This window comes from Xenopus laevis, chromosome 3L (assembly GCF_017654675.1).
Source record: "Xenopus laevis strain J_2021 chromosome 3L, Xenopus_laevis_v10.1, whole genome shotgun sequence".
In the NCBI taxonomy this organism is placed as follows: Eukaryota; Metazoa; Chordata; class Amphibia; order Anura; family Pipidae; genus Xenopus; species Xenopus laevis.
In genome coordinates, this window is record NC_054375.1 from 9,112,170 (window position 1) to 9,137,938 (window position 25,769).

A 25,769-nucleotide genomic window follows, 5' to 3' on the forward strand; every position below is an offset into this window, starting at 1 on the left:
TGTGATACAGTAAGATTATTACTTGGTACATTCAAGACTTAATACATTAAAACGAATAATAAATTCTGTGGTAAAATCCTTTGTTAAATTTGAACATTTAATAGCCGTTACAAATAACATAGCCCACAGACAAGGTACAACTAGTAACTCAACAGATGGAGCGCGAAAATGGCTCGCCCAGACAGAGGGGAAGGTGAGGGGTAGCATTACAGAATGAGGATCAAGATGAACAACTTCCCAAGGCAGAGGGGAAGGTGCGGTAAACACAAAGATGTTGGCAACCAGTTTGTATGGATCCTCCTGATGCTGTAATAATTGCTTTTGTTTTTTTCAAAGGAGCAGTTTTGGTTCCTATGAGCTGTATACGTATATATTATATATATATATTATATATATATATATATATATTCTTATATATATATATATATTATATTGAAGTTAATGCACTGAGTACATAAACCGCACAAGTTCCCACAGAGAACTGTGAATTCTACATTTTTGTTGGTTGAAAGACAAAGAAATATCATGCGGGTTCTTGTAGCTCTAGGAGTTAAGGAAAGAAATCCTATAATCTGAATCAGCATGGGGAATCGATCTCGCCAACTCCCCGAGGGGTTGCTGCTGGTTTGCTTTTTTTTTTATTTTTCCACGCGTCAAGCATTCCTATTGTTTCCCAATGTCTTCTGCAAGTGGGCTCCTGTGAGATTGAGTTTTGACGTTCCTGCCTATATATGACTGTGCTTTAAATAACAGTGCGCTTGAAATACAGTGCTTCTAGCCTGATTGATAATTCCATTTTATGGATGTTTATGGATACTTAATGGATGTTTTTTTGGATACTTATCGGATTACTTTATTCCAAGTTTAATGGAATACTTAAAGGGGCATAAAAAAATTTTCCTAAAGAATGGTTCAAATTCAATTTGACTACAGCAGCAAGCATACTCCATTCTTAATTACCAAAGAATTTAGTGCATGCTGGGTGCTATAGTCCACAACTTCTCAAAAGACCTTCCCAGATCTCCAGGACCCCACTTAATGCCAATTGATCTCCAATGAAGAAGTACTGCTTTCTCTGGTAATCCTGACTCATCGTTGCTGCGATCAGAGGGCAATTAACATATTTCTTCAGCTGTTGGACCCCTAAACTGGGCCGTGTCCAAGAACCTGCAGCCATAAACTCAAGCTCTATTCTCCTGGAAGAACCACATCAAAGTAAACAAAATTAGCTGATTACGTAACAATTTGGTTTGGAACAATCATGCACTTTATTTTAATGTTGTAAAGTAGGAAAAACTTCATATTGTTAAAGGGGATTCCACCCAGTCTAGACATGGCAATGGTGATCCATTGTTTTCTCCAAGCCAATTGGTTAAGATCCTGCTAGTAGATGTTGACAGTGGAAAGGGGGACCTGCGTGTTGAAATTCTACTGAGAGTGAAGTTTGGTAGTTTGCAGCCTACCGTGAGGCTTTAGTTTTGTGACTGATCCAGACATTGGAATCTCGGGCGCGTTGAATGATCGCCGGCTTGAATCACAGTGAGCAGCCAATATCTGCCTTTGGTAAAATGTTAAACCCTCCCCATTACAGGTGAATACCACCTTCAACGGTAATTTCTCATGTTTGGTATAAGAGGAATAACAGCTTGAGGCCTGTAGGTTAGACCATATTCTAAGTCATTGTTACTTACATTTTAATTTGTTTGAAAACGCTCAACAAGAATATACATATGAGAATATACATTTCTACTAGTGGATGTGGCGGATCAACAATCTGTCCCCGACCGCATTGACTCCAACACCGCTGGCTTCTGGCGGAGCTGGAATCGGTTTTATACTTAGTGTGCAAGCAGGAGCGGTGGCAAGAAGAGGCTCGGCCGAACTCACTGGTGCGTTTGTTGGCCTGAACCCAACCAAAGCCACAGGGTCCTGCAGATTAGGGCAGGCCTGCACATTCACTAATTTCCACGGCAAATCTGACGTACATAAAACCTCATAACGGGAAGTGATCCCAATTTGCAACCATTTCAGCAAACTGCAATCGTACAAATAAATCCGGTCAGATAGGCAAATCCTGCTTGTCTTCATTATACTTGAAAGGCTTTTCCCCTGGGAGTCCTTGAGCATTCTCCATCAATTTCCCTCACCATAGAATGAGCCCTTTGCTCTAAGCTTTAAGAAAACAATCCATGCAGTCGGTGGCACCACTTTATCATCTTAATTGCTCCCAAATGCCACTGGAAGGTTGGCACATATTCTTTATGTTTTCACTTCATTAAACTATGAACGTTGTTTTGTGGCAGTGGCTCAATAAATAAGTGACCGGAAAAGGCAGTGAATTGTTGGATTTTAGAGGTTGGCCATGCTTGGTCCATTGCTAAAGAAAGGTGCTCCTTGGAAGGGGTAATAATGTGACAGGTCCACATCATGTAACTTGCTTGACTGCGACTAAAGTCCTGTGAGAGCAGAAGAAAACGTCATTGAGAAACCCAAAAATTCAGATTGTAGGAGGAACAGAAGCTTTTGGATCAGGATTGGGCCAGAGTAAATTGATCCATGGAAGTTTTTATGGTGAAACATCTATGGAGGGCATTCAAATTCTCCAGGTCATGAAGTGATTGCTAAATCTTTTTATGGTGAAGCCTTTGAACGCAGCTGCCTTCACCCTCCCCCTCAGAGGTCTAAAACTTTGGTCATGTAGTTGAAGTATTATCAGTCATTCAGCCAAGGATATTTAGGGCAACAAATAAGTTTCAGCCCAAATACTCACCTTTAGCTGACATTAAAAGTTGGGCTTGTTCAGGTGTATCTAGGCGAGCCTATTGATATCCTCGCCCAAATCTCACTCCAATGACCTTCAAGCTGGGGTTTCCAGTGTATTTTGACAGATACAATTGACCATTTATCCCAATGTTCACCTAACTTGGCACTTCAAGCTGGGATTTCAGGTGTTAAATCTAGGAGAACTAATTGACTATTCTCCCCAAATCTCACCTCCAACCGACCTTCGGGCGGGTTTTCCAGTGTAAATTTAGAAGTTAATTGAGCCATTCTCCCAATTTTTTCGCCATCACTGCCTTCAAGCTGGCCTTTCAGGTGTATGTAGGAGAGAAATGACCCATCTCCCAAATACTTCTCCCAGATGGCCATTGCTCCAAGCCCTCTGTTTTAGGAACCATTGATCTAAAAGCAACTTATTTTACGCAAGTCCCAGACCTTCAGACAAACGGTGTTTGTACTTATTGTAATTTTGTTTTGTGCTGTAATCATATTTTTGAATTTGAAGGGGCAGAACCACATTTTATAATTCTATCACAGAGCCAGAACATAGTCTGTAGGCCAATGAGATGGAGTATATTCACCAACGACTTAGATCTAACACTGTATCTAAAGTTAAAGCATGTTATCATTCAACAGAACTAGTCCAGCCGTAACCTATTAAGAGAATTAGAACTAAAGCTGGAAGTTAATAAATGTGCTAGTCGCTAGCTGAAAAAAAGTATGTTCAATGGGAGGAGAGTAATGCTGAGGAGTCATATGGTGGATATCTGTAATAACTATATCTAAGCACCTCCTTGCCCTGTCTTATCAATCATAAAAACATAGAATTGGTTGTCAAGATAAAAGGCCAATTAGCCCAACCTGTCTACCCAACCTAGTGAACTAAAACATGTCAACGTATTTTTTTTTTATCGATAAGCCTCCCTCGTCCTTGTATGTCTATGTTTGTCCTGTATTTTCAATGAACGACTGTGATGTTGTATATAGAGAGGAAACTATCTTGCCATATCCCTACTGAGCTCTCTATTGACTAATGAGATTGCCTTCTCCTGATCTCCAAACCCTGCTGTTATCCAAACATTTGTTAAGTCTTGACCAATACTTCTCAGGGCGCAGGTCTATTTTGACTATCTATCTCTTACTGCTGTGAGCTTGGGCCTAAGTGTTTCAGGTTTTCTGGTGGACCCAAGGAGACCCATTCTGACACTTGTACTTCTTAATCTTTAATGGTATAATCATGAATGTGGATTTAAATTCTTGCACTGTGTAAATCTGAATATGTTTGACATTTTGACTGCATGATAGGAGAGCATAGTGAGCATAACCTCAACCCAACTTCCTTACCATGCAATCTGACTTTGGGGCAGGGACCATATAGACCGACGTGAGATGCTGGAGCCCTCCGAAATTGCCCAGTTTTTCGTATTTCCTCCATTTCGCCCTTCGGTTTTGAAACCATATCTTGTCGAGAAGAATAGGAAGAAGTGTTATTGTCTCGTGACCCACCACCACGTTGCCTTCTAAATATGGAGAAGCATTTGCTCTAGATAGAGTAACCCCATTGCATCTGCTAAGACAATAGCATTTAAAGGAGATCTCTGCCCAAAAATGTAAATTGATGTGAACGTATTTAGAGCTCTCTCCTCAACACTTTTTGCATTTTTAGTTATTTCTGAGATGTTAGCAGTTTTAGACTGCCAATGCCAGGCTTTCAGCTCTGATCGAAGGTGAGAGTGTCAGTGACCCTAACTGTCTGTACTTTTTTGATTTGGCCACCAATCAAGTACGGACACTCTCATCATTTTGGCAGCATTTTGACTTAAAGACCTGCATTATGGGAATCATATCACTAGAGAACATTCCCGCTATTCTAACAGTGAGGCACTGCCCTCTCATTAAAGGTAAACAAGCTTATTGTCAAAAATAGCACAGAGTGAAAAGGATTTTTTTTTTGACACCCGGCAATTTTCCGTGTATATATTTTCCCCTTTTGTTCGCAGCAGCATAAAGAGCTAAGGAGCTTATCTGCGCCGCACATCATTAACTAGACAGGATTATTGCATTTCCATGCATCTCACAATTTATTTAAAAAAGAAGAAAAAACAGCACAGAGCTACTGAGTCTGAACTGACAGTGCTGTCACGGCAATCAAGTCAGTTTACTAGATGGATCAGCCTGGGGTTATGGTTGTGATGCAGTCAGCAAGCTCATGCTACATTGTTTCAGGAGTCAGAACCGGCAGACTCCGCTTTTAATATCAATTACATTTACAAGTCGGGACCCACCTGCACTTGGATCTCTGGGAGCTGGATTTTTGCAGCCAGCTGGTCACGTGTCTGTACGTCGGGGTAGTGGGTAACCTGGAATATCTGCTGAAGCAGCTGTGCCATGGTGAAGGTGGTCCTGATTCTTGTTCTCTTGTTCTTCCGGTCACCTATAATGGAATGGTTGGTGGAATCAATGACCTACAGTGCAAAAGACCCAGGACATTTGGGCCTTGTGCAGCCCTACCCCTCATCCTCATGTTGTGCTGTATCCCATGCTGGCCCAATGGAGGAAAAGCCGGGACAGTCACATAAATCACACCTTCCTGCCCCATGGTCATTAAACCACTGGCACTTACACCACCCAATGTCCTAAAGTGGAGAGCTGGTTCTGTCCCTCAGACTGGGCCTGGGGCAATGTGATCTTTTAATTGACTGGAGTCGTTATATACTAGAATGCCAACCTAGGAGTAGTCTGGCCTAGGAGTAGTCTGGCCTATAAATTATCCAGCCTATGAGTTTATCCGGCCTATGAGGTTATCCGGCCTATGAGTTATCCGGCCTATGAGTTATCCGGCCTATGAGTTATCTGGCCTATGAGTTATCCGGCCTATGAGTTATCCGGCCTATGCGTTATCCGGCCTATGCGTTATCCGGCCTATGCGTTATCCGGCCTATGCGTTTATTCAGCCTATGAGTTTATCCAGCCTATGAGTTATCCAGCCTATGAGTAATGGAGCAAGAAAGTTGAAAGTGTTTGTGCAAGTGGACGTCTTGAGGGTATGAGGGGCAGTGGGAGGTTTGTCTGGAGGGTGGGATCGGAGCTTGATTACAAATCTAATTAGACCACTGTCAGTGAGACACTGTTTCAGGTTATGTGTATGAAAAATGTCATATTCCCAAAGTGTTGGGGGGCCCTAAAGTGATTTTTCTTCATATATTCTGGTTATTGTGGAGTGAATGTCATTCATACTGACCCCTAATCCCCAGTGGAAGCAAATGTCTGTAAGGATCTCATTACAAGGGACCAGTATATTCCTGGCCTAATCCTGCCAATGATCCGGGAGCCCAGGCGGCTTGTGGAACCAGCGCGTTGCAAATAACGTATTTGCCTCTATGGACCGGCAGGAGGATTGCGGCCGAGATCAAACAGAAGAGGAGAGAAAGTGGCGGCACCTCCGTGACTGATGCTCTGGGGATGTAATGAGCTGAGTACAGGTAAAACCCATCTGCCGGATTTCACGCTGAGAATCGGTTCACTGAAGCCAGAAATTGGAAAGAAAAAAAATAGCTATTTTCTATTTAGCTTATTTAGCAGAGAATGAGTTTTTGGAGTAATACCAGTCAATCCTTTTTTTCCAATCACTGGCTGGTACCTTGTAGCCCCACCCCCAGCATCACCCGTCCTGTTCCCCTGTCCACACCTTCGAGGGAGCCCAAGGCATATGATATGTCTCTTTCGTGTACCCCGAGTTCTGACCCTAGAGACTCTTCATAGGGTTGATATTCGGGTTGCACCAAATCCAGGATTCCATTCTGGATTCTGCATTTTTCAGCAGGATTCAGATTTGGCCGAATCCTTCCTCCTGGCCAATCCGAATCCTAGGGAGGGAAATCGCGTGACTTTTTGTCACAAAAGGAAGTCAAAAATGTTTTCCCCTTCCCAACCCAAATTTGCATATGCAGATTAGGATTTGGTTCGGTATTTGCCCGAATCTTTCGTGAAAGATTCAGGGGTTCAGCAGAATCCAAAATAGTAGATTCGGTGCATCCCTAGTTGATATAGGGCTGAGAATGGGGGTCTAGCTACAAGATATGGGGGTACAGACCCCCTACAATACAGAGAGCTGAAGTGTAAAGACTGGGACCAGCTGTATCATTTATCATCGTTAAAGGGGAACTCCACCCAGTAAATGAAATTACACCCAGTGAATTCATTAGGGGAAACTTCCTTTTCTATCTTCATTATTTTACTGAATACCATTTCAAAAACACTCGCCGTTATTCAAAATGTTTTTTCCCCCTTATCCATAATCAGTATTATTCCGTCTAACATATTTCCCAGTAGGGATGCACCGAATCCACTATTTTGGATTGGCCGAATCCTTCACGAAAGATTCGGGCGAACTAAATCCGAATCCTAATTTGCATACACAAATTAAAGGATGGGAAGCGGAAAACATTTTTTAATCCCTTGTTTTGTGACAAAAAGTCATGTGATTCCCCACCGCCCCTAATTTGCATATGCAAATTAGGATTTGGATTCGGTTTGACCACGCAGAAGGATTCATCCGAAACCTGCAGAAAAATGCTGAATCCTGGCAAATCCTGAACCGAATCCTGGAATCGGTGCATCCCTATTTCCCACTCACCGGTTCCCCACGCGCCCCAAGAATCCCGAATTGCGGATCGTTCTTGCCGCAATGAATGTTTATTACAATTTGCTTTTTTTTTCGGGGAGATGGATTTTGATTTTTTAGAAGTATTAGGTGAGGTTGAGCCAATTACACAGTAGGTGCTGTAGTGGGGGGGGGATATTGGTCTGATGGTGATAATTGGGGGAAAATAATATTCCTATTTGCTTGTGGAGCTGCCAACAGCCTCCTGCGCTGCTGAACCAAGGGACTTTATGGCAAGTAGTGGGGCCAGGGGCCAACAGTCCATGTGTTTAATATAGGCACCCATAGGCTTATGTCTAGGGCAGCAGCAGTTTTGGGGGTGCAGCCCTTGGGTGCCTATATATAAAAATATATGGCTCGCTGCTTGACAATTGTGGTCCTGCAGCGGGTCGGATACCTGCAGGTTACCCGCAAAAAATGCGGTATGAGGGTAGGATTTTCGCATGCGGATATAGATGCGGGTAGCGGGTCTCATCTATATTTCTTATCTTCTGTTATATTTAATTCCTTTTTAAAATTTCACAAAACTTTTTTTCTGACTCCGCCTACTTGTGCCACTTCCGGGATGCGCATAAGGCAGTTGCGGACCGGGGTCGGGTAGCGGATCCAAGTTGGTAAACATGCGGATTGTGGTTTGGCTCGCAGATTCGGATTGGGTGAGGGTGTCAAAAAGTGGTTCAGCGCAGGACTCTAACTTGTTGCTATGGAGGAGCTGAGGGGTAACACTGTGGCCTGGTACCTTCTGTCGTTCTGTACCCACCAATCATTTGTCTCCCAGATGCGCTCCCTCATATTTGTCCACAATGCCTTCACCCCCTTATTTAGGCCCTGAAGCCTCTATAAGGGGAATACATTACATTATACAATTTAAGGTGAAAGACCTCAACTTCCCGAACTCACCCAAATTCCAGTACTTAGGACTTATCCCTGTTGCACTTACATGTGGAGCTTTCCTGCGGGGTGTCGCTCAGCTCATCCTCCCCTTCATGGTGTTCAGCTTCAAACTCATCTCTACCATTCACTGTCTGGGAGTCTGACCCAGGAACATTGTCCCTTATTCTCAGATAGTGGGGAGTTTGTTTTCGGGCTCCCAGCTCTGAAAGCAACGGCTCCTGATGGAACTTCTGGTTCTTCTTCTGGAACCTCCAAAGGGGAACCTAAAGGCAACATCACAGTATCATGAGTAACCTTCATATATTCCTCTTCTTTCCCTAAGTGGGCCCAGCCTGAAGGTCAGTTATGGGGAGATTTGGGGTGAGTGCTTATTTGTTCCCTGGGTACCCCTGGAACTATAGGGTGACTGTTACCCCAATGTTTCTATATATCTGTAACCTTGTTATGAGCTAAGTGGGACCAGTCTGAAGGTCAGTTAGGGGGAGATTTGGGGTGAGTGTTTTGTACCCTGGGTACCCCTGGAATTATAGCAGGGTGACTGTTACCCTAATGTTTCTATATATCTGTAACCTTGTTATGTGCTAAGTGGGACCAGTCTGAAGGTCAGTTAGGGGGGGGATTTGGGGTGAGTGATTATTTGTACCCAGGGTACCCCTGGAACTATAGCAGGGTGACTGTTACCCCAATGTTTCTATATATCTGTAACTTTGTTATGAGCTAAGGGGGCCCAGTCTGAAGGCCAGTTAGGAGAGATTAGGGGTGAGTGTACCTTTAAGTCTACATCCCTTTTAGCTATTCACTTGGAAATAAATCCGAAACTGTTTTAGTCATTTATTTTTTATCCCATTTTGTCCCATATTAATTTCCTTCTTTCTTTTTTTTAATGGTTATTTTTGAGAGCGGAAACCCCATGAATTTGGCGCCGGCTCTGACTGATCGCTCATAGTTTTCTGCGCTTCATTGAATTTCATTTTTTTTATTACTATATATCAGAGGGAAAATAAGACTCTCCTGTAACATCTCTCCAGAACCTTTCAAGGCCCATCATTCAGCCATCACTGTCACATGGAACCGGAATAAAATCTCCTTTTCCTTTATGTCAAGAGAGAAAGCTTATCCTTTTCCATGTAGGATGGGAATCGGTTTAAAGGGCAAATTCACCATTGCATGTTTTGTTTTAGACTTTCCTTTTTAAATGCCATTTGATTTAAGGGGTGGTTCACCTTTAAGTTATGTTGTAGTATGTCATAGAAAGCAACTTTTCAATTGGTCTTCATTATTTATTTTTTATTGTTTTTTTTAATTATTTACCATCCTTTTCTGACTCTTTCTAACTTTCAAATGGGGGTCACTGGCCCCATCTAAATATGACTACACAATTTTTGTTATTGCTACTTTTATTACTTTTTTATTCAGGCCTCTCATATTTATACTCTAGTCTCTTATTCAAATCAGTGCATGGTTGCTATGGTAATTTGAACCCTAGCATCCCATAAAACTATGACAAACTGGGGAGCTGCTGAATAAATAGCTAAATAACTCAAAAACCACAAATAATAAAAAATGAAAACCAATTGCAAATTGTCTCAGAATATCACTCTCTACATCATACTAATAGTTAATGCAAAGGTGAACAACTTCTTAAAGTTGCTATGGGTTACTAGAACTGTGGCAAATTTTGACTTTGTAATTCTATTACCCCATAGTTAGTACTGGAGTTGTCAGGCTTTCCCATTGGGAAGGCTGCAGAGAGAAAAAGTGCCCCTGGTGCTATTGGCTCTGAGTTTACTTTGACTTAAGTCTGCTGGGAGTTGCAGTCAAACAACAGCCACATCGGCAGGCCCGGACTGGCAATGTATCTGTTCGGGAAAATGCCAGAGGGGCCGCTCAATATTTTATTCAAGTGGGCCGCTCCTGATCTCCTTTTAGAAATTGAATCCGGAGGGCTCTAGGACCACTCCTCCACCACATCTCCCACTGTGGCTCCGCCCCTTCTACTACTCTGTTCTCATGCTGCCGTGCTGTTTGCAGGCCCTCCCTGCCATCAGGGGAGGACAGCTGAACGAACTTTACTAATGTGGTAAGAAAGGGAGTCTTTTATCATTCATACTGATATAACTATTCTATCTCTTTCTTGTATGAAACTTTATAGACCCAAGACGGCATGTTTTCTCTATAACTCCACTAATACTCTGAAAAGCTCCTTCGACTGTTAATACTAACTTCTGTCCCTGGACTTTTCTTTCTCCCCAGTTGTCCATGTGTCTAACTGCTGCTTCCCTTCATATGTCCTTTTGCTACTTCAAATTTAACATAGCTAAAACCAAAACTCCTTTTTTTTTCTCTCTAGCATAAATCTTATTGCTGCTTTTTCTTTATCAGGGCCTCCACTATTATTTCATGTAACCAGGTTTTCTGACATGGAGTCATATGTTTCTGTTCTCTCCTTCACCTCATATGTACAGTCTCTTAGATCATACATCCTAATAACATTGCCAAAGCACATCTCCTTCTTACTTGCACTCAGTCTCTCTGCACTCTCTATCTGTCCACCAATAAAGTTTTTTTAACTTTTATGGGGGGCCCCTAACCACCAATTGTTTTTTTTTTTAACTTGTATGGGGGGTCCCTGGCAACCAATGGGTTTTTAGTGTTTGTTTTAGCGCCCCTGTTTGTGTGGCTTTTTTTTACTGTGGTTTCGGGTCAGGGACTGTCATCTAGATTATGTAGGTATGCAGAATGAAATGTAAAAAAGAACGTGGCTACATGGGGAATTTTTTTGTGAGTAAACAGTAGCAAGTGAGAAAAGTTTTCATTTGAAATCCATTAAAACAAAGTCACTAAATGGCTTCATTTAGGTCTGTGCCAGTTTAACAGAACAATTTGAGTTCATTCTGGAATACCTTTACAGCACATGATTAGCTACCTGATCACCAGGTTTAGCTAAATTAGTGTTACCAATAAAAATATACTTTCTGTAATATTTTTTTATATTTCTATTATATTCAAACCATATTCATCTCTTCCCACTACTGAAAGCTTTGGTTGAGCTGCAGAAAGCAAGCATTTGTTTATGCTTATACATTTTTGAAGTTTTACCCCAATATAGGAGTGGATGTGTTTTTACCCCCAGTTTGGCCCTGCACATCGGATTGGTCTGTGCCACAAGAGCTTTTCCAAATGCTGAATTATATTCCACAACCGTCTCATCGCAGCCAAACACACGGTGCATTTTTATTTTATGAAGTCGCCCTAACGATCGTTATGATTGATTATCCGTGCTTGTTCTCCATTATTTGTATGCAGCTGCTTAGCTTCCCTTACTGTACAAATCGGTAACCAACCTCAGATTTATTCCTCTACAAGCAGGCTTGCACAAAGGCTTGGCATTTATGGATCACCATATTTATATTGTTGGAGAAGATCCATAACAGCATCACAGAACTATGTCTGGAGGGTACTGGTGGTGTTGTAGAAAGCCTGGGACAGATCAGGTGGGAAATTAACTGTCTGATCTGGGGCAGCTAGGTAATGGGCAGCTCATATGGGCCAGGAACCCTAAAACACAGTAGGGGAGGACACCTGGAAGAGGCATAGGGCTTCCCTAAGCAAGAAATGTGACCGTAGGCAGATAGGTAATGGTCAACGCAGATGGGTCAGGAACCGTAGAAAGATAGAACTCAGTAGGGGAAGGAAACATGCGTAAGGCATAGGGCTCCCCTGAATATGAAATGTCAAACAGTTAGGTAATGGTCAATGGAACCCTAGAACTCAGTAGGGGAGGACACCTGGAAGAGGCATAGGGCTCCCCTAAGCAAGAAATGTGACCATAGGCAGATAGACATTGGTCAACCCTAGAAACATAGAAATCAGTAGGGGAAGGAATCCTGTGCAAGGCATAGGGCTCCCCTAATTATGAAATGTCAAGCAGTTAGGCAATGGTCAGTACGCAGATGGACCAGAAACCCTTGAAACATAGAACTCAGTAGGGGAAGGAAGCCTGGAAGTGGCACAGGGCTCGGCCAAGCAAGAAATGTCACATTAGGAAGTTAGGCAACTGCAATCCAGATGGGCCGGGAACCCTAGAAATATAAAACTGTTGGGGAAGGAAACCTGTGCAAGGCATAGGGCTCCCCCAAGTGTGAAATGTCAAGCAGTTTGGCAATGGTCAACCAAGATGGACCAGTAACCCTAGAAACATCAAGCCCAGTAGGGAAAGAAAACCTGGGGGAGGCACAGGGCTCTCCGGAGCATGAAGTGTGATCTCAGGAAGTTTGGTAATGGGAAATGGTCAGAAATCCTAGGAACATGGAACCTGTTAGGGGAAGGCATATGGCTCCCCTGACAATGAAATACAATTACATATTAGTTGTATGATTTTATAGTAAGGTAATGGGTATCCCAGCTGGGACAGTAATCCTATAAACCTAGTAAGGGGCTGATAAGGCGTTAGACTTCCCTGAGTATAAAGTGAAATCACAGTTAATTAGGCAACTCGCAATCCACATGGGTCAGTAACCCTAGAAATCTAGAACCTACTAGGGGAAGGAAAGTTGGAGACATAGGGCCGAGGCAGTTGGGGAAGGGGTACTCCAAAATAAAGTCTTAGACAAATGTCTCACCAGAGAATGGAGTAAGATGGACAATAATTGCTCTGGTCTCAAGTAATTAATAGGAAATGAGAAGTTCCAATGAGGAGAAAACTAGAAACGCCTGGGATAGTCACAGGACTCATCAATGCATCGAACATAAATAAACTGATCTTTCTCGAGCAAATGGGCAGGGTCTTTGCATCTTTACAAATGTCACCTCTGGGACATCACAGAGTTAAAAAGGGAATTAATTTCCTCTCATAATACATTTTATTGAATTTTGAAGATCACTTTATGATTGCCCTTCTACTTACCCGTTTTCAGCTCAGCTGCTGTTCTCAGGTGTGTTGTTACTTATTCCTCTGTATAAGAATAACTTGAGAAAGGCTTGTTGGAAACATTCTTATGAGAAGGTTTCTTCAGAATTTCCTCTATGGAATATGATAAACCAGGGTTTGAGCGACTCTTGGATGTTCTGAGTTCCATGGGCTAGGATTCAACAATAACCAGTAGCCCAAGGAAGGATATTAAGCCCTTGAACTACAGACAGATGGCCACCGTGAAATGACAGTTGCTAGAGTCTATGTGCCGGGAAGCCTTCTAGAGTTTCCTATAATCTTCTTATACGGCCGTCCTTAAATTTGGGATAAAAGTGTATCCTTGCAAAGGCTCCTCGGTAATATGTGAAGACAAATTGATTCTATCATGTTGATCTTGGGTCTCCATAACAAATGAAGGTCCACAAAGTAGTCTGAAGAAGTGACACTCAAAAAGTAAGATACCCCCCCCCTTCGCAAAGGGTTCTATCTTCTGTCCTCCATTAATCATGAACCAAAGTAAACACTGTAGAGTAACGCTTCACCATTCCATATCACAATAACCAGGTCATGGTCGGTGGCTTTCTACGGCTAAGGTCCAGGAAGTCTGTCCTGTTATTTACTTGGAATTAGAGTACTCGGTTCTTTCTCCTTCATCTTTCCACCATCAAAGCGGATGGAATTTTATTACCATCTGCTTGTGGTGGAAATAGAAAGATTCCTTCAAAGGCTACTTCTTCTGGCCTTCACAGTGTTCCTCTGAAGTTCATACCAGTCCAGAACTCGACTGCTTCAGTTATTCCATAGGCCTTACTGTTTCATATGGTTCAACATGCAGTTTACCCTAACTGACCCATAGATGTTGGTCCTTATTGTCCTCTCTTCAGATTCCTTCTCACCTTGAGTTCTTCGTCGGTTCTTCACCTTGCTTTATTCTCTCATTCTTCCTTTCAATCTCCAGAAACTCTTAGAGCTTTTCTTTTTCTTTTCTGTTGATGTAGTTCCTCATGTTCTTCCCTTTTGAACTCTCCACCTCTAAACGACTCTCGTATCCTCTATAACGACTTAACTGTTTCTTCCCCTTTCTCCCAGTCACCCGTGCCCTTCTGCTTCTGTGTCATTGTTATCTGGCAGCCAGAATACTATTGACCAACCCCTCCTTGTTTGCTTGCGTCTCTCCTATACTCATATCTATGACACAAAGTTGGTTTACTCTGTAACCATAACCAGCCCTTATTAACCCTTCTACTGCCGGAGGAGCCTCTGATAACATTCTGGCCTTCTGCTAGTTAACGGCCTGGATCAATGAGCAATAAATTGGTTAGGATAAGTTTCCTCTTGATTTCCCGCTAAAAGACTGGACAGAAGGAGTAGGCAATTAGTGTGCAACAATTAATCATCATTCTACTTATTTAACTGTATTTATTAATCACCTTCGCTGGCTTTCAGAGCAACGACCTTGAGTGCGACAGATTTGGCACAAAGGCGGGTGAATAATTGGGCTTGTAGCATGCCGGAGAAGATCAAGGTTACCCTATAAATTGGGGGAGAGGCTTTCGTGTCTCATTGGAAGACGGATTAACGTATACTTTGGTTGCATGTTGTTCGCAGATGAGTCGAGATCACAAGCGTCTCTGTAGAACATTTGGGCTTTTTAGTGGAGTTGTTTGTGAAACCCTGGTGTTTTATTGGGGGGAAAAAAGATACTTTGAAGGTTTAGATGCGGCACAAAAATATCTCTCCTGTTTTCCCAAATAGCCTTTTTGTTTGCCCTTTCATCTCCATCACTTGCATCTTCTTGCTTCTCTATGGGCTTCTCTGTATCGTGGGGGCACTGAAGTTCTGAGCACATTTAAAGGGGGGCCAGGAATTCTCCCACTTTTAATGATGTTTAGGTCATGGCAATGTCAGAATGTTTTATGTGAATAAATAGGCTCTACTGAACGACACTGTCCAGGCTTTAGAGCTTGTTGAACTACAGCATTCAGTCTTATGGGGGCAGGGAGTTGTAGTTCAGCTGTAGAGTATCTTTTACTACTGAGAGATGTGATTATATTGCGTTCCATAGACAATTGTCATGTGTAAAGCCTGGGGCACTGCAAGGCCGCCCAGCAATCAATATGGCAGCTTCAGACTATGACTATGAGCAAACTTAGGGGCTGTTCCTGCTGAATTGTGCTTAGTACAGGGAATACCTATGCTGCCATAGTTTTATGGGATCTCTCTGTACAGACTATGAGCAAACTTAGGGGACTGTTCCTGCTGAATTGTGCTTAGTACAGGGGAATACCTATGCTGCCATAGTTTTATGGGATCTCTCTGTACAGACTATGAGCAAACTTAGGGGCTGTTCCTGCTGAATTGTGCTTAGTACAGGGGAATACCTATGCTGCCATAGTTTTATGGGATCTCTCTGTACAGACTATGAGCAAACTTAGGGACTGTTCCTGCTGAATTGTGCTTAGTATAGGAGAATGCATAGCAGAATTCCAGACATAATAACCCTTATTCTTTAAGGAGACTGCCGCACACAGACACTGCAATTACAGTTTCACTGCTATTTACTTTAAGGACGGGATGAAGATGTGGAGCAGATCAAAGAGCTGATACAAAGTGACAAATTGTCTCTGATTTGTACCACAGAATAAAACATATTGTGTGTTCATGAGCCAATAGCCACCCTTTTCTTTGCCGCTGTCTTAAAGGGGAACGCCAACTAAAAAATCACTTCTGCCTAATGAAAGAAAATGTAACTAAGCAACTTCCCAATATCCATTCATTCCTCATTGTGTCCAAAGTGTCTCTTCTCTGCACTGCTGGTTCTGACTCCTGATACAACTTCCCAATATCCATTCATTCCTCATTCTCACTGGGTTTATAGGTCTGTGAAACTGTCATTGTGTCTGTCCCTTTCTCTTCTCTGCACTGCTGCCTCTGACTCCTGATACAACTTCCCAATATCCATTCATTCCTCATTCTCACTGGGTTTATAGTTCTGTGAAACTGTCATTGTGTCTGTCCCTTTCTCTTCTCTGCACTGCTGCCTCTGACTCCTGATACAACTTCCCAATATCCATTTATTCCTCATTCTCACTGGGTTTATAGTTCTGTGTAACTGTCATTGTGTCTGTCCCTTTCTCGTCTCTGCACTACTGCTTCTGACTTCTGATACAACTTCCCAATATCCATTCATTCCTCATTCTCACTGGGTTTATAGTTCTGTGTAACTGTCATTGTGTCTGTCCCTTTCTCTGCACTGCTGCTTCTGACTCCTGATACAACTTCCCAATATCCATTCTTTCCTCATTCTCACTGGGTTTATAGTTCTGTGTAACTGTCATTGTGTCTGTCCCTTTCTCTTCTCTGCACTGCTGCCTCTGACTCCTGATACAACTTCCCAATATCCATTCATTCCTCATTCTCACTGGGTTTATAGTTCTGTGTAACTCAAAGAAAAGAATATGCGACTGGGGAAAGGTGGTTTCCTGCTCTCAATCTCAGTTGAACACCCCCGCTCCAGGTGCTAACCTTATATCCAATATGTCGAAGTACTGAGAGAAAGCAAACAGAGCAGAGCTAGCTGCTAAATTCCTTTTATTGGACACAACATGTTTCGGGCGGGTGCCCTTTATCAAGTGATAAAGGGCACCCGCCCGAAACATGTTGTGTCCAATAAAAGGAATTTAGCAGCTAGCTCTGCTCTGTTTGCTTTCTCTCAGTACTTCGACATATTGGATATAAAGTTCTGTGTAACTGTCATTGTGTCTGTCCCTTTCTCGTCTCTGCACTGCTGCCTCTGACTCCTGATACAACTTCCCAATATCCATTCATTTCTCATTCTCACTGGGTTTATAGTTCTGTGTAACTGTCATTGTGTCTGTCCCTTTCTCTGCACTGCTGCCTCTGACTTCTGATACAACTTCCCAATATCCATTCATTCCTCATTCTCACTGGGTTTATAGTTCTGTGTAACTGTCATTGTGTCTGTCCCTTTCTCGTCTCTGCACTGCTGCTTCTGACTCCTGATACAACTTCCCAATATCCTTTCATTCCTCATTCTCACTGGGTTTATAGTTCTGTGTAACTGTCATTGTGTCTGTCCCTTTCTCTTCTCTGCACTGTTGCCTCTGACTCCTGATACAACGTCCCAATATCCATTCATTCCTCATTCTCACTGGGTTTATAGTTCTGTGTAACTGTCATTGTGTCTGTCCCTTTCTCTGCACTGCTGCTTCTGACTCCTGATACAACTTCCCAATATCCATTCATTCCTCATTCTCACTGGGTTTATAGTTCTGTGTAACTGTCATTGTGTCTGTCCCTTTCTCTTCTCTGCACTGCTGCCTCTGACTCCTGATACAACTTCCCAATATCCATTCATTCCTCATTCTCACTGGGGTTATAGTTCTGTGTAACGGTCATTGTGACTGGGCACTGTCACTTTGTAAATCAGTGGTTGAAAGAAACCCCTGCAGCGCCACGCATGGGCGATTTATCTCTTTTTTTTTTTTTTTTTTTTTTAAAGGGAAAGTGTCAGAGAAGTTGTGTGCTGTAGTTTATTATGAGCGGCTGAGGGGCCACAGCATTAATCCTTGAGATGTTCTGCTGGTTGGAGTTATCCTCGGCTTTCTCTCGCTCACTTCCAATTAACTCCCGGCCGCACGGCTCATTAGCTGCTCGCCCTGTAAGTAATTAAGAAAATAATTTTTATTAACTGTCTAGAAACAAATTTATTTGTAGGGTCGATCCATCCCCCTCCAAGATTAATACCTGCAGAGCTGTTCTACTTTTCAGCAGTAGGGGGAGCTGTGAGCTTAGTTATATCTAGTTTATAGCCTGACAGTCCCATGCTCTTCTGGGTCTAAAAGTCCAACAGTTGCTTGTTGTTATATGTTGCAGTTGCATTTTAGATGCATTCCTTGTCTGTGTAACGCTATTAACATGTGGCTAATCTGCGCTTCTATTTGTATTCCTAAATAGGTCATATTCGTTAAATAACTATTCAAGTATTTGTCTGTTCCTTTTTGCACTCCTGATCGTGACTCTTGAAACACTGTCAGCGCCGGATTTCAATGTCGGGCGCCCCTAGGCCGCGCGGTCCGACCAGGCGACCGCGCGGTCCTAGCACCCACCTCACCTCCCCTTCCCAGCGCGCCGGCGAAAAAACGCACACGACCCCATAATGCGGCTGGGCGGCATGCCGCCCCTATTTTTTTGCAGCCCTAGGCCCGGGCCTATGCGGCCTTGCCGCAAATCCGGGCCTGAACACTGTAGCAGACGTCAGACCTCCTTCAGCCAAGATAGGCCTGTTCATTAACTGGTTCCTGCTACATTGTTTCATCAGTCAGAACTCCTATGCGGAGAATGGCAAGGTAAATAAAAAAGTCATTACTATACCTGTGATCCTCCCCAGTTACTTGTTGCAGTACCATCCTGATGGCGGCCCAACCTCTTTCAAAGTCTCATTTATCTGTCTCCCGTCCTCCCGTTCTTTTTCTGTTATTCCTAAAAGAGAAAGTGAAGCCTCAATGGCTGACACATTAGATAGGTATAAGAAGGGGTTGGATGGTGTTTAGCAAGTGAGGGAATACAGGGATATGGGAGATAGCTCATAGTACAAGTTGATCCAGGGACTGGTCCCATTGCCATTTTGGAGTCAGGAATTATTTTTTTTCCCCTCTGGGCAAATTGGAGAGGCTTCAAATGGCGTTTTTTGCCTTCCTCTGGATCAACTGGCAGTTAGGCAGGTTATATAAAGACTTAAAAGGTTGAACTTGATGGACGTGTCTCACTTTGAGGCAGACGATTTGACACGGGTCCCCCCATACCCCATAATAAGGTTATGGATATATAAAAACATTGTTTTATCAGCCATGGGATGTGCAAAGGAATAGCAGGGACACCCCACATTTACATAGGCCAGTGGTTGTCAGACTTCAAGTGCCACTTGAAGGTTAAACATCTGATTAGGGCACGCTATGTGGGTACGTGAAATATTGATGTACAGCTAATAAGCTAGCTAGAGCTAGACCAGCTAGAGCTAGAACTTGGGCTAGACCAGCTAGAGCTAGAACTTGGGATAGACAAGCTAGAGCTAGAACTTGGGCTAGATAATCTAGAGCTAGAACTTGGGCTAGACAAGCTAGAGCTAGAACTTGGGCTAGACAGAAGATGCATGTGCCACAGGCATAATTAAAGGGGCAGTTGTAGAGAAAGTGATTGACAGGTTTGAGAAAGATTGGGGTGATGGTGCAGACCAGGGGATGATGGAGTTGTGTGGACCTGACGCAGGCATTGGGTGAAAGCGAACAAATGCAAGGGTGGGGTAGGTCGAAATACAAGGGCGTAACTCCAAAGGAAGCAGACCCTGCAACTGCAGGGCAGCACAGGAGGTATAGGGGTGCCATGGGGCCCTAATTAATGTTCAATTTCAATCAATATCGGTATTAGAGGTCAATCTCTAGACCAACTTTTTTTACCCGACAGATTCCGACCCCACATTCAAATGTAAAAAGATTTAGGGAGTAACACAAGCATGAAAAAGTCCCTTGGGGTGCCAAATAAGGGCTGTGATTGGCTACTTTGTAGCCCCTATGTGAACTGGCAGCATACAAGAGGCTCTACTTGGCACTATACTTAGTTTTTATGCAACCAAAACTCGCTTCCATGTCTGGCTTTTAAAAAGTAGCACCTGCTTTGAGGACACTGAGAGCAACATCCAAGGGGTTGGAGAGCAACATGTTGCTCACGAGCTACTGGTTGGGGATCACTGCTCTAGATCTTTTGGGCGCCCGAAAAATAATTTGCTGTGGGGCCCAGTAATATCTAGTTACGCCACTATCAGGATATCAGGCCAAGTAGTAGACAAGATGAATGGGATCAGATTTTCTCACATCCAAATCCAAGTTTCCAGGATTATCTAGGAAATACAACTAGACTTTCATCCCAAACTTCACCCTCAGTGGTCAACAGGTTAAGCCACTGCTCCAAGGCCCTCCAGGGAAGGCCATCTCCACAGTTTGCAAAGCTGTATAAATATAGGTCGTCCTTGTGTGTGGCCATATTGAACATAAAAGGTGGGACGCTCTATGTCTCTTTGCATCTCAGACGTTGCAGAGCACTGCTTTCCTTTGTTTGAGTATCTCCCACAATTCCTATCTCCAACCAAAATGTCATTCAGCCATGTGCCTAAAGAGTCTACTTGGGGCTGATCCTCTGCAGACGAGGAGCCAGTAGCAATCAATACCAGTAACATCGTGCTTGTTAAACCCATTGTCAAGCTGGTAACCACTATCTTCTCATACATGACATCTACATTATTAATGAGCCGCAGCTTTGTTTGGAGCACAATATTGTTATTGATGTTGGTTTCCGAGCCCTCGTCGATTTACTCGCCGCACGCCCACGGCGGATGGAAAGGAGAGAAAATATAGACGCCTAAAATCTATTTTTAATTGCTTTGTGCCAATGATTTTCTCTGCAACATGTAAACACCCATTGTCGGCTTTTATCTGCTATTTCCCCATAAGGCTAGCATTAGCAATTTATGGGTTTCAAACGTAGTTAAAGTTCTTCACCAGCAGCAAAGCCGAGGCTTCCCCGATGGTTTGCATTGCTAGAATTTATTTATGGCGTGGCGCTTTGTGTGGGAGTCACACGATGGGAAGAAGTAATGTTATAGATATTTTAATTGACCGATGGGCCGTCAAGGTCTTGTTCAAGAGATGTATGAAATGCATGTGGTCATTGTTTATTGTTCTCCCTAATAAGGAATAATATTTAGTATACTACTTTTTTACCCCCATTTAATAGCTTCCTTTTAGGTCATTACTGTAGCCTCATCAGTGCTGTGAAGTCTATCTAACTAGTTGTCCTCCCTTTGGTGCTATAACTGCCCTTACTCTTTTGGGAAGGTTCCCACTATTTGGAACATTGTTGCTGGGAGTTGCTTCCATTCAGCCACGAGAGCATTAGTGAGGTTGGGCACTGATGTTGGGGATCAGGCTCACAGTCAGGGTTCCAGTTCATCTCACAGGGGTTCAGTTAGGTTGCCCCTCCCTTTGCTGCCATAACTGCCCCTACTCTTCTAGGAAGGTTCCCACTAGATGTTGGAACATTGTTGCTGGGAGTTGCTTCCATTCAGCCTCAAGAGCATTAGTGAGGTTGAGCACTGATGTTGGGGATCAGGCTCACAGTTGGGGGTCTCATTCATCCCACAGGGTTTAGTTGGGTTGCCCCTCCCTTTGCTGCTATAACTTCCCCATCTCTTCTGGGAAGGTTCCCACTAGAGTTCCACAGGGGTTCCATTGGGTTTAGGTCAGGGTTCTGTGCAGTCAGGTTCTTCCCATCTTGACAAACCCATTCTGTAAGGACATGGCTCTGTACGGACAGGAAAGGGCCTTCCCCAAACTGTTCCACAAAATAGGAAGCACAGAATTATCAGGAATTTCAATGTGCCCTGTTGTTTCACCAGAACGAGGGACAGCCCTAGATTGCTCCTTCTCCAGCTGGCAATCTACATTCAGGCATGGTGTTCTCCTGGCATCTGCCAATCCAGAGAATTTTGGCAGCTCCAGAACCCTATGCAGGTGCCCTTCATACCACTCCAATCTACACTTGGCATTGTACATGGTGGTGTTAGGTTTGTTTTGTGTCTGATTCCCCATAGTCATCTCCTTCAAAGATGGTCTAGAATAAGTGTTTAGATCAGTGATCCCCAACCAATGGCTTGCAAGCAACATGTTGCTCATAAAGGCCTTTTGATGTTGCTACCAGATGTTTCTCCTCAAAGCAGGTGCTCGTTTCTGGATTTCTGACTTGAAGGCAAGTTTTTGAGGCATAAACACCATACGTACTGTCAACTACACTTACTTGTAAGTCTTATTTTGCCACTGCTAGGGATTGTATTCATGCGCATGTTGCTCCTCAACTTTTTTATATGAAAAAGTGGGTCAAGGATAAAAAAAGCTTGGGGACTCTAGATGGAGGGTCTGGATAATTTTGACCATATAGCATATACAAGGTAACATCATAGACCTTAGGAGAGGAGGCCTCTACCCCTAGGACAGTCATGACCAAACCATTGGCTGCCATATTGTGTAGGTAGGGGATACTACACATTGACTATCTGTGTTGGCACATAAAGGATTTATCTGCCCAGACGGTGGCACATATGGAGAATTCCCACGTTACTTACACTGAATATTTCAATAGAAAAACATTCACAGTTTGCAATCTGTGCCTCAAAACTGCAAACAAAATGGTGTTTGTTACAAATTAACCCATCATAGCGCAGAAAGAGCAGTCACACCTTGTTTCCTACTTCCTTCACCAAAGAGTTTGCCAAACATATCATGGCCTTGGTCTTGGCCAGCCAAGCACATCATTTAAATTCCAAATTTGATCGTGGCCAAACCAACAATAAAGAAAAAAGCCAAATGTATGAGAATTTGCTTCCAAATCTAACGATAAGCTTAAATTCCCCTTTAGGATCTGTCCAGCTCTTGTTTCAGAACCTGTTGTTGATGCCATTTTTTTTACGAGGTCATCAAAAGAGAATAGTTATTGTAATTTAGTCGTCATTTTTCATTTGAACTCTGATAATAAAGTTGAAATCCTTGGGCTGAATCAAAGAAATCTTATTTCCCAGAGAAGAGATTGTATCGGGTTTTCCTTTTTGAGCCCATTGCAAGTGAGAAGGTAATTTGACAGATTTCATAGGTCAGGAGATGAGCATTTAATGGTGGTTAATCTTGTCATAAAGGAGTTGGAAGAAGCTGAATTATGATCACTTCATTCTTGTTCTCTATTCATAGTGTTTTCTCTTTTCCCCGGGATTCAGTTGTGAAGTTTGGTTTGTTTTAACATCATTTTATGCCTATTCTTATATCTGCCACCTCAGTAATTAATTTCACTCAAGTCTATTTGTTCTACTTGCTATAATTCCTCTGTTATAATCTAGGGGTACCCAGCACTCACCCCAAATCTCCCCCTAACTGGCCTTCAGGCTGGGCCCCTTTGCTCATAACAAGGTTACAGATATATAGAAACATTGGGGTAACAGTCACCCTGCTATAGTTCCAGGGGTACCCAGGGCACAAATAAGCACTCACCCCAAATCTCCCCCTAACTGACCTTCAGGCTGGGCCCCCTTAGCTCATAACAAGGTTACAGATATATAGAAACATTGGGGTGTCACCCTGCTATAGTTCCAGGGGTACCCAGGGCACAAATAACCTCTCACCCCAAATCTCTCCCTAACTGGCCTTCAGGCTGTACCTTCACTTAAATAAGGAAAGTGGGGGTTTGATTTTAACCTCAAGTTACCCCTTTGTTCACTTTTACCTATTACCTAACCATCCCAAGTGACATTTTTAAAATTTAATTTATATCTTTCCTTTTCGACAACTTTGGGTGTAATTAAAGGAAGGTTAACACTGAAACAGAGGCTTCTAAAAATGCACATTGTCATGGTAACAGATACAGATGGAAACAGCGATGATTGTGAAGAAGGGAGGGGGGGAGGCTGCACCCATGATACAAGAGAGACATTTCGGAACTCCAGAAAGTTTGAGGCAGTCCAACATAGTACCATGTAGGTTTTAGATATGGACCAAGGGTGGGAGACATTTTGAAGAGCAGAATCCCTCAAATTATTCATCTTGGGAATTTAATTGATAATGCAATAAGTTATAGGCTTTGGGTGTTGGGGTCTACAGAACAATCTGGGGTGCAGTGGGTGCATGGGCAGTACACTAGGACTGAGCTTGAATTGTTATAGTAGCCATTTGTCCAGCCCAAGCCCAATACCTAGGAGAAGATAAAAGATGGCAGCATGGTGCTACCAAGCAAGTGTCCAAGGCTGGTGAGTTTATTAATAGAAGATGCCTGCTTGGGGCTAAAGGTTAGTGGTTTGGATTACTGGGGGTGGGGTTGGTGAGTGCCAAACAAATTCATACCCCATTAATGGAACCCCACTATAGAGTCCTGCGCTGATCCATTTTTTGGAACCCGGACCCGCAACCTGCAATCCGCAACCCGGACCTGCAACCCGCATTCTTAACTGCTTGGACCCGCTACCCAACCCCCAAGTACCTTATCCAGAAACCATGACCCACTGACATCAAGTGCTGTCATTGTAAACCCGGAAGTGACATCATCGAAAGTAGGCGTGATTACAAAAAAGGAATAAAAATCGCTATTTAGAAGACCCATGGCCGACCCGAAACCTGCCGACCCGCCTCTATACCCGCACCCGGAACCTCTACCCGCAACCATCAGGGTACCGCATGTCTTTGCAGGTAACTCGCGGGTACCTGACCCGCTGCAGGACTCTACCCCACTATCCCCTATTTTCAGATACCTGGAAAGTGCTTCCAAAATTTTTCTTAGTTATAAATACGTCCCGTTGATAATGCCTTTGTACACCGCGGGGAATATAAATTGACATAAACATGGGGTTTTATGATAAAAAAAAACCACATTCCTGCCAAACATCGTTGCTTTGTTTTTGCTCTTTATCATCCCGGCGGCGACGTTTGATATTTAAATGACGCCGAAAGCCCCGTCTCACTGCTGGGAAATGGGAACGGCACCTGCACGAAAAGTAATTGCGGCGTTTTTACATCAATTTCAAGGCGATAGACAAAAGTGCACTTCAGCTGAAATATCTCCTGCTGTAGAATAGAGGCTTTTATGGGGGAAAATCACAGCAAACAAGCTGTCGTTTATTTATGTTACCTCTCAGGAACGGCAGTGGGGGGCAACATGGGAGCTCTTGGGGTCCTTTTCTTGCTCGTAAAAAAATGAATCCAGGAAAAAACTCAAGTTTATTTTTCATTGACTTTTTACACAGGGCATGAACGAATCCCTGGCCAGCAGAGCTTACAATCTCATTTTCTTAAAGTAAAGGGTAGTTACAGGTAGTATCATGGGAAGCTAGTTAGGCTGTAAGTATATTTATTTGGATTGTGGGAGGAATCTACCGCACCCATATAAATACAGTGGTGAGGTTGACTATTTGTCAACCCTCGCTTCGCTACTATATTTGTATGTCCCTGACCCTAACCCCCCAGGACCCAAACATTACCCAATGCAATATGCAGCACCCCTTGGGTTTCAGGTCTGCGTTAGACTGGAGGGTCCATGGCCCACCAGGGCTTCCAACACAGGGGCCTAGGGCTGCCATCTGTCCGGATTTTACCTGAACAGCCCGGTTTTTGGAAGGGCTGCCTGTGTGAAAAGTGCCTGTCTGTATTTCCAAATTAGAAAATCTGGACAGGGCATTGAAGTGAATGACATGGTGATCAGCCAATCGCTGATTACCTAGTCATCAGTCCCGCCCCCACATCATTCGTCCGGCTCCCTATGTCGCCCACCTTGACCTGAACATCATCCGGTCCGCCTCTCATCATCACCGCCCCTCCCCGATGTCACTGGCCCGCCCCCTGTACAGTTTCCCCAAGGAAAAAGGTGGCAACCCTACAGGGGCCCCCGCCACTCCCTTCTGGTCCAACCTACTCA

The 25,769-nt window shown here is 43.4% G+C and overlaps 1 protein-coding gene across 1 annotated transcript; it reads right to left on the reverse strand.

The window, feature by feature from the left end:
- Window positions 1–3,948: 3,948 nt before the first annotated feature.
- LOC121401140 (retinal homeobox protein Rx1-like) lies at window positions 3,949–24,461 on the reverse strand. Its single transcript, XM_041585485.1, has 5 exons — window positions 24,342–24,461; window positions 8,385–8,601; window positions 5,067–5,215; window positions 4,126–4,242; window positions 3,949–4,002 (listed from the first exon to the last, which is right to left on the reverse strand). The coding sequence occupies exons 1-5, from the start codon at window positions 24,459–24,461 to the stop codon at window positions 3,949–3,951; spliced, it is 657 nt and encodes a 218-aa protein (XP_041441419.1).
- Between the last annotated feature and the right edge of the window lie 1,308 nt (window positions 24,462–25,769).